The sequence below is a fragment of the Arachis stenosperma genome, chromosome 3, assembly GCF_014773155.1.
Source record: "Arachis stenosperma cultivar V10309 chromosome 3, arast.V10309.gnm1.PFL2, whole genome shotgun sequence".
NCBI lineage: Eukaryota > Viridiplantae > Streptophyta > Magnoliopsida > Fabales > Fabaceae > Arachis > Arachis stenosperma.
Window position 1 is genome coordinate 131,569,193 of NC_080379.1, and position 9,845 is coordinate 131,579,037.

Genomic DNA, 9,845 nt, shown 5'->3' on the forward strand with positions numbered 1-9,845 from the left:
CACCAAAAATAATTTGAGCTTCTCGGAGATTATCAAGTTCTTGTTGCGTGATAGTGGAATGAGTGGTTTGAATCTCCTCGGACAACCAAGTGTAGATGTCCACCTCGAGTTCTCTATTCATCCTCTGAATAAGGGTAGGTCGGGGCCTTGAAAAATTTGCACCGTCACGCCCGCGAGTCACAGTAACTTTTTTTAACCATCACCTACAGGAGCACCACCACTACGTCACTACCTCTATCAGAAAGCAAAAATCCTAACTACACAAAATCTTGGCTAACCAAAAGATGTAAAACAAATCCAGATAGCACAAATAGTAGGGGCAAGCAAAATCATCGATTATTTGAGAAACAACTCAAACAGTGGTGCCCCAACTATATTTGGCCTAATCAAAAAAAAGTGAACAAAACAAATATGACAGAAATTTCAAACAGGGTCAAAAGGCATCAACAAGCATGAAGAATGCACGAAAATTCACAAACAAAAAACTTCAAAAGAGAATAAGCCACATGCAAGAACAGTCGAATAAAAATACCAAAAATTACTAACCTTAGATAAGAAAACTGCGAATGCTGATTGGAAAAACGCCGACCGACGAAAAACTCGACGGAGACGAAGTGTAAGTAAGGAAGAAGTGCACTAAGAAGAAGTAAGAAATTGCTCGAATGTAGAGAAGAAATTGTTCGCATGCACAGGAGAGTTATGATAAAAGATGGAAATGAAAGGTAAAGTAAAAACAAAAGGCTATTTAATTTCAAACTAATGTTGCATTTATTGCAGAGAGAGAATGAAACTGACGATTCGCGAAACGATGCAATAATAACTGCTTTTGAAATTGAAGAAAACTATTCAATTTTCTTCAATGAACCCCTCCAAATTCCTATCTAAAATGGCCTGACTTCATAAACTCGGATACCCCGACCCAAGGACCCAAGTCCAAGAATTTGAGTTGGAGACACTATTCCGGATAAAAGAAAATGTAACCGATGAAGCAATTAAGGTCATAACCGATTTTACGGGATAACGGCCCATACCACAATGGCTATATTATCGAATCCTGTAACTGCCGAATCTTGACAATAAGGTACTACAGTAAACACTAAATGCTGGAAAAACGGTAGCCTCACAAGGTCAAGGTAAAAGAGAAAGGCTATTAACAAGTAAATACACGAGAAACTTGCTTTATTGCCTAGTATACTTCTGACTTTAGTATTAGAGTATTTTACAGGTTCTATACTTAATGAAGTTGGAATGTCTTGTCGCTACCTCTTCAGATCGTGACCTCACTTTGAATACGAACAACATCATTTAAATTTTAGTAAAGCTTATTATATGATTTTAAAAGTAAAAAATATTAATTAAAATTTTATTAAATTAAATCTTAAAAAAAAAACTTAAGGAACGAAAATTCTTTTTGGATGATGTTTACTTTGTTCGTAAGACTAGTTTCAGTTAAATTGGGGATAATAATGCTTAAATGGGTTCAGTATATAAAAATTAAGGTTTTTATGTACTTATTATATATTTATTAAAAATAATTTAACAATTTTCCATGATAGCTTAGTCAAAAAGAAAGGGATGCAATGTGTTTAGGACTTTAGGGCATGAATTTCAGAGAGGAAGAATAAATAAGATTATGTGATGCCTAACAATCGTATAATGATAACAATTAAAAAAAAAAAAAGTGATAGAGGGGGTAAGTGAAAAAGATGGAGCATTCGTGCAAGTTATATGAAAGTGGTGGCTGGCACAAAAGGGAAGAAGTAGAGTTTCTTTTATTATTGAGAGTGGGGCCCACCCAATGTCAGTGGAATTGTGCTCCGTCCAGAAAATAGCTGTGCACACGTGCACTCGGGCTGACGTTAACAGCCCCCACCCCCCGTTTCGTTGAATACGAAAGGTTAGTTTTGACTTTTTCCGTGTTTATTAAACAACGAGTGGTGAATGCTAATGATATGATATTTACCCAAACATTAATCAATTTTATTAGTCTTGGACTAACCTAACCTCAAAGCACAGAGCACATAGAAGACAAAAGAGGCAAGCTACAAAGGGTAGTTGTGTACTCTTAATTAATAAAAACAACTTATATGACTAATAAATAATATTATATTTTGTCAATAATAATTTATATTAATATTTATCAAAATTTTATATATATAAATAAATATCATTTATACATATATTTTTTAAAATTTATATACATAAATTAATAAAATTTATTTATTAAAAATAATATAATATTTATATTAATTAAATAATAATAAAAATACTAAAAATTATCGGAGCAAAAATTTCTCAATAAAGGATAGTTCTATGAAATTAATTAATAAAAAATAAAAAGAAAAATATGTAAAGCAAAGGCTAAAATGGGGTAATAGGATAATCACATGAAAATGGAGCAAGTCATTGCCGTGTTTGACCTCAACTCAAACGAAGGCTTTCCTTCTTTTAGTTTTCTACTCTCGCTGGAACACACAAACACGGTACCGCAGCTGCCACAGAGATTTCATTCTTGCACTTTCATTTTGCATCTCCCAAGAACAACAACAATAACTTGCTTGCTCAGCACTCTACCACCAACAAAAGGATTGTTATTGGTGGCGGTGGCTCTTCTGTTAGGCCTAATCTGCTGCTGCTTCTTCTTCTTCTTCTTCTTCTTCTTCTCGTATCTGTAAAGAGGGTTTCAAAGTAGAATTGATCTCTGAAACAAACACACAGAGAAAGATGAGAAGAGCTGCAAATAATAATGGTAGAGCAGTCAACAACACTATGGATACTATAAACGCTGCTGCCTCTGCCATCGCAGCTTCTGCCCAAAATCGCGCTTCTCAACCAACTCAACAGGTATACATGTATAATACTATACTATACTACTTCCGTAGATTGTTTTTTGGCCAGGTTTTTTGTTATGCGTTCTGTATTTTTTGGTGATACTGTTTGGTTTAAAAACAAAATCCCCCGCCCCTCGGTTTATGTGTTTGATGATACGAATAAATAAAGGTGTAAACTTTTTCCTTTTCAAAAGATAATAAGTTCGCGAAAATTTAGTTTCCCGAAGTTATGATTTTCTTTGCTTAGTCTTTGCCTTTGATGATGAGTAAAAACGCGTAACGTCAGCTCTCAAAAGATCTTGCACTGGTTTTTTCTTTTATTTCACATGGATCGGTTTTGTTGTTATGTTACTATTGGTAGGATAGGAATGGAATTTTTTTAATTAATGCTGAGAATCCCTGTGGAGGCAGAGTCACTGGAGATTGGAAAGTGATTTTGTACTACGCGCACAGTTTTAGTGAAAGTAATGACCACGGAATATTTCAATTCAGCTAGATTTGTAATTTTTGCGGTGATAATCAGATTAATAATGAAAAAAAACCAAAGTGGTGATTCCATGTTTATGGATGGTCTCTGAGTATATGCAGTTCATTTTTCTTTTATAATTGTGGTCTATTTAATACTCAAATTATAGCTGAACTATGCCACAATTTACATCTCTTGTATGCCTGAAACTTAAAGCTATTTACTTGTTTTGTTGGTCACAGAAGAAAAAATGGGGAAGCTTGTTGAACATAGCTGGGTGCTTTGGATATCACAGGAATCGAAAGCGTATCGGGCACGCAGTCCTTGCTCCAGAAACAGCACCATCTCGTGCAGATCCTACTGCACCTGCTGCCGTTATCTCAACACAAGTTCCTACCATAACACTTCCCTTTGTGGCACCTCCCTCTTCACCTGCCTCTTTCTTTCAATCAGAACCGCCTTCAACCGCGCAATCTCCGGTTGGTATTGTATCCCTCAAGTCTGTGTCTGCCAGTATGTACTCTCCTGGTGGCCCTGCTTCAATCTTTGCAATCGGCCCTTACGCGCACGAAACACAATTGGTTTCGCCGCCTGTTTTCTCGGCATCATCCACTGCTCCTTTCACTCCACCTCCTGAGTCTGTCCACTTGACCACGCCGTCTTCGCCTGAGGTGCCCTTTGCTCAGCTACTTGACCCACAATATAGGAATGGAGAGACCTATCAAAGGATCCAAATATCTCACTATGATTTCCAATCCTATCAGTTTCAACCAGGTAGCCCGGTTGGTCAACTCATATCACCTAGGTCCGCCATCTCAGCTTCTGGAACCTCGTCGCCGTTTCCAGACACCGAGTTTCCTGCTGGTGGCTCCCATATACTTGACTTGCAAGCAGCAGACCCTTCCAAGCTTCTTAACTTGGAGAAATTTTCCGCTCATGAGAACCGCAAGTCAAAAGAAAGTTCTGGGTCTATAACACCTGATGCTGCAAGGTCCACAACTCAAGGAAATTTTCTTCCAAATCATTGGGTTTCTGAGATCAAAATGTCTCCACATCCGAGCAATAATGGCTTGAGTGAGATCAGTTTAAGCCATAGGGTATCATTTGAATTATCTGCCCAAAAAGGAATGAGATGTGTGGAAAACAAACTGCCATCACCATCATCATCAGCATGGACTAAGGTACTGTCAAAATTGAAATATGAAGCAGCAGCAACGGTAGACAAAGAAGAAAGTTGTAGAGAAACTAGGCATGTTGATGACCAAAAGGTAGCAGCAGCTGAAACTCCAAATGATGCAGCCAAACAAACCAATTTGGGTGCAGAGGATGCAGTAGTTGATGAGAAGGATGAGTCCTTAACCCTTTCTTCTGGCAAGGAATTCAAATTCACCAATGCAGATGGTGCAGATTCTCATGGCCCCAATATAGTTGCTGATTGGTGGGCTAATGAGAAAGTTGCAGGCAAGGAAGGAGGGGCCTCCAAGGATTGGTCTTTTTTCCCAATGATTCAACACAGTGTGAGCTAACCAATTATCAATAAGGGCTTATTCATGGACTTGCTAGAATATGCCATTGTTTCCTTAATTTTGTGCAGTAGTACTGCTGTGGGGTAGCAGACTAAACCAACAAACAGCACAGGTGCCAATTGAATCATAGTAACTTAAGATTGGGCAGTCTAACACACAGTGATGGGGATCTTTTTTCCACTTTCAATGGCCCCAAAAACATCTGCAAGTTTTCCGTAGTTTTATATGTTTTTTCTATTTTCTATTTCTTACCAAGAATGGTTACAGATAGTTGTACAGTTTTAGCTTCTGTAACTTTGTATCCTTTTTACATGTAATATGTTCCTATATAAATATAAATATTTTTGACAGTGACAGTGATGGTTGTTATAAATAGCTAATGATGTGTGATGTTGATTGGGAATTTGTGATTACGGTTTGTTTTAGTGTTTGTTTAGGAGCTATTAAGTTAATAAATTTTTTTTAATAAAAAAGTCTCTTTTTATTTTTTAGTATAATTAGTAAATTTTTAGTAATAAAAATAAAAATACTAAGAAAATAATTTCTTTTGAAAAGCTATAATTATATTTTTTTAAAAAAATTTTTTAAAAAAAATTTTTATATAATAAATAAATAAAAGAATATTTTTATATAATTATATTTAAATATAATTGATAAATAAAAATTTTTTTATATGAATTATCTAAACATAAAATTATTTTTTTTTGTAAGATCTTTAATAAAAAATAACTTAAATTTTTTTTAAAAAAAAATTTACCCAAACACGCCTTAGTCTGCTTGTTTTTCCATCAAAATTTCTGTTTTAAAACGCACTAAATATGTTTTTGGTCGGAGACAAGAACGAGACAAGAGTAGTGCTGCTTATGCGGATGGGTTGGGCCAAAAGATACTGGACTAACCTCAGATCAAAAAAGTAGCCTGGCATGAGATACAAAGGGCCTAGTTCAGCAATTCAGGTCCAGTCCACCACCGTTCAGATATTTGTCATATTTCTATACCCCTTAGTTGACTAAAAAGAGAGGATTCTTTCATGACCCCCAAAAAAGAAAAAGGAAGGTTCTTAACATGTTTCCAATATTTCAACAATTCAACCACATACGTGCACGATTAACTATCACATTTTTTGTCTTTAAAGTTGTCAAATCCTCATTCAATATTAAAATCTGGTAATTGCTCTTTGGCTCATGGAGTCTTGACATAGAAAGAAACCGTATAGCCCTAGTCAACAAGAGAGTTGCGAATAGAAGAGTTGGATCATACGAGATCCTTTCTTTGGTTCTATCTGAAATGTTTATGGTTTCATTGGTTTGAACTTTGAATAAGATGTATATTCAGTTAGTATGATAAAAAAAAAAATATCCGGTAACTGTTCTCTCTGTCTTTAGTTGTTATTAAAATAGTGAGTAAATAGAAAAGCTCTGCATACAAGCGCTAACGACTTGTATGTTTACAAGTTACTTAACACCCTAAAACCAAAAACGCGCTCCAATAGCTACGTCGTATACACGCGCTATATATAACTACCAAATTTAAAAGATTTGTTTCCTTCTTCATTTTCCTTATTTGCAGATTTGCTCGTTCTTCTTCTTGCGAAGCTTCCTCTGGTTTCTTCGATCGTTCTTTTCCCCTCCTTTCTCACTCGTTTCTTCTTCGTCATTTACGTTAGTTCCTCTCTCTGTAACTCCAGCTTCGTTTTCTATTTGATTTTTTGTTTTCTGAAATCAAAGTTTGAACTCGTTTTGAAGATAATGGATGATTCAACCTCAGATTGTCAGCTGAATCCAAGCGAAGTGAATTATGAATTTGAATCTAACGAAGTTCCTGAGATTTGATTTACATATGATTACTATGAATTTTGTTGCAGTAATTTGTATAGCATTGTGTAGGTGAATAATTCGTGAACATTGACTGTCAAACTAACGCATGAAGATAAATCTGTGGATTGAATGTAATGTATTAGTTTTGATTAATTTTCTGGAATTTATAGCAGACGATCAGGTGTAGATCAGAACTTTTTTGGGTGTATTTTTGAGGAAAGTGTGGGTGTATTTACAGTTTACTGGTTTTTTTGTTATTTTAACTGAGTTGTTGTGGTTCGGGTGTATTATATCAGACACGATTGGGTGTGTTTCTAGTTTTTGACATGGTGTATTATGCAGCCTGTGTATTTACAGTTTATGGCTTTTATTGTCATTTTAGTTGAGTTGTTGCGGTTCGGGTGTATTATATCAGACATGATTGGGTGTATTTTTAGTTTTTGACATGGTGTATTCTACAGCCTCTCTCTGTTGTTGATGACCAGTTTGTTCCCAAGGTTGGAATGACCTTTACCACCCTTGAAGATGCTGGAAAAGTTTACAGGAACTACGCCAAGGCTGCAGGGTTTTCTACAAGAGTTCGGAGCACAAATAGGAAGGGAAACGAGATTAAGAACCAATTAATTACATGTAGCAGAGAGGGAAAATGAAAATATAAAATATCTCAAACAGCACAGGGAACTAAGCATGTCCATTCGTCGTACAATAGAGAATAACGAGGAGGCTGGTATTAGACTAAGCAAAACTTACCAATCATTTGTTGTGGCTGCCGGGGGTCATCGCGAGTTAAATTTTATTGAAATAGGATGTGAGGAATTACATTACGAGAGAAGTGCGAGAAGCGTGGGTGTGCTTAAAGACTCATTTGATAGGAATTGAAATGATTTTCTGCTGAATTTTGGTCTTGTGGACAATAAGTGGCTTTCAGGTAATGTTTGTTTAAAATCTGCAGCAGAGGTGTAAATTTAATTTTTTTCGGGTGTATTTATAGTCTGTGTTTGGGTGTATTCTGCAGATCTCTATGAAGAACGTTATATATGGGTTCCAATCTATCTGGATCACCACTTCTGGACAGGGATGAGAAGCACACAAAGGAGCGAGAGCATGCATTCTTTTGGGTGTAAAAGCAGTGTTCTTTTGGGTGTATTTCTGAATTTTCTTGTATTTCACATTTTACATATATATACATATATATACTTCAGAATCTTGTTTTTATGTTATAAAATACTGTTTTTTTTTTACAACGGTTTAAGGATTTTAGGTATTAGGGTTTAGGGTTTTAGGGTTTACGGTTTAGGTTTTAGGGTTTACGGGTTAGGGGTTAGGGTTTAGGTTTTAAGTGTTTAGGGTTCAGGATTTTAGGGATAAAGCATCAGGGGGATAGATTTTTTGGGTGTATATTCAACTTTCTTTGGGTGTAAAAAATGGCAGGTTATGGGTGTATATTTGGTTTGATATTTTCCTTCATATTATAGTACCTGTAATTCATACATTTTGAATACAGTAGAGAGAGTTTAATTATTGAAAGAAATTTTACAATAAACTGGATTATAATTGGAAAATTTTTACAGCATGTGTTCAATTTGTTACAGGACTATATAACATTTACATTAACCAGTGTCAATATCCTTAGAATCTATCTGACAATTTGGTGATGCACCCTTAGCGGCAGGATGTGCATCAGGCCACCAAATCCCAAATTCCTAACAATTGTTTTCTTCTCCTCGCTCATGTTTTTGAATTTCTCACTTAACAAATGTGTTGCACACTTAAGGTCCTTGGTTTGCTGTAAACAAAGCAAAATTATAGTCAGATATATTTCTATTATATAAAACTGATTTCATCTAAGACATATATTTGTTCTTACATTTTTTTCAGCTTGGTTTCTGCCTGCCATTTTTTTTGAAATGAAAAATACACCCATAGATATCAGTAAGATACACCCATAGATATGATTCAGATATACCCATAGATATGAGTCAGATACACCCATAGATATCAGTCAGATATCACTCAAACATGCATTAATATACAAGGTCAAGCAACATTACAAGGTCAAGCAATATACATCCATGGACAAGCAAATATTAGAACAGTTGCAACTGTTGACTATATTACAGTATATCAGTTCAGAAATATACACCCAACAAATTATGCTATATACACCCAACAAAATACTCAATATACACCTATTAAATCACGCAATATACTCCCAAAAATCAGTTACCAGAAGAACTAGAACACCAAGAACAGTAACACCTAGAACAACTAAGAAGAACAAAATAACCTAGAAGCAAGAATAACAGTAAAAACCTAGAACAAGTAGAACATTAAAAACTGTAAAATGAGACTTAGAACAAGAAGAACAGTAAAACCTAGAAGAACGTAGAAGAACAGTAAAACCTAGTTCGAAATCTGGAAAATATACAGGAATGGTAATGTAACGTACCTTGAGTATTATAGCTTTGTTTTCTCTGGAGATTCTTGATCGAGAGTTTTATGGTGTGTTGATGAAGTTTTCGAATGTTAGCGACGAGTTGTATATCTTGAGTTTCGAATGTTGCTCGAAAATGGAAGGGTTGCTTTTTCTCTGAATGGCTTTGAGAAGTGGAAGAAGTGGAAGAGTCTGTCATTAAGGGGCGGTTTACGCGAAGAGAAGCGTAACCGTTTGAGTGGGAGCGCGTGAATGTTACGCTCCATTCAATATAATTAGTGCGCGTGTGGAATGTTTGTGGGTTGGGGGCTTGTAACACTTGTAAGGCCTTATTATTTGTATGTGTAGCAGGCCCGATGAATAAATACTTAAATTAGTTATTAATAAATTTTAAATTTAACATTTTAATTTTCAATTAATTTTTATTTTTCTAGATGTCTCAAGAATTACTTTTGTCAACATATTCATCCTTTGTGGTTTTGATTAAAATTATTGGTCAAAATGACATTTTCTTTTTGAGAGATGTCTAAATAATTTTTTTTCTTTTCTATTTATAAAGTATACACACTCATCTAAAATGGAATAACATGATATTCTTTTCTCCACTTGATCAAAATATCTTTTAATAAACATTATAATTATATATATAAATTAGTAACAATGATTTAGTTGATTCAAATAATATTAACAATAATAATAAATATTATAATTTATTACAAAAATATTTAATTTTAAATCTTTAATATATTTTATGATTAATGATAAATATTA

The 9,845-nt window shown here is 34.8% G+C and overlaps 1 protein-coding gene across 1 annotated transcript; it reads left to right on the plus strand.

Moving 5' to 3' along the window:
• The first annotated feature begins 2,405 nt into the window (after positions 1-2,405).
• On the plus strand, positions 2,406-5,177 carry LOC130968864 (uncharacterized). Its single transcript, XM_057894339.1, has 2 exons — positions 2,406-2,844; positions 3,540-5,177. The coding sequence occupies exons 1-2, from the start codon at positions 2,725-2,727 to the stop codon at positions 4,821-4,823; spliced, it is 1,404 nt and encodes a 467-aa protein (XP_057750322.1). The 5' UTR covers positions 2,406-2,724; the 3' UTR covers positions 4,824-5,177.
• The last annotated feature ends 4,668 nt before the right edge of the window (positions 5,178-9,845 follow it).

Bases quoted from the DNA above. Each gene is read 5' to 3' on its own strand.
- LOC130968864 (XM_057894339.1), top strand. From the start codon at position 2,725: ATGAGAAGAGCTGCAAATAATAATGGTAGAGCAGTCAACAACACTATG. The intron at 2,845-3,539 runs GTATACATGTAT...TGTTGGTCACAG, and splicing joins CTTCTCAACCAACTCAACAG to AAGAAAAAATGGGGAAGCTT.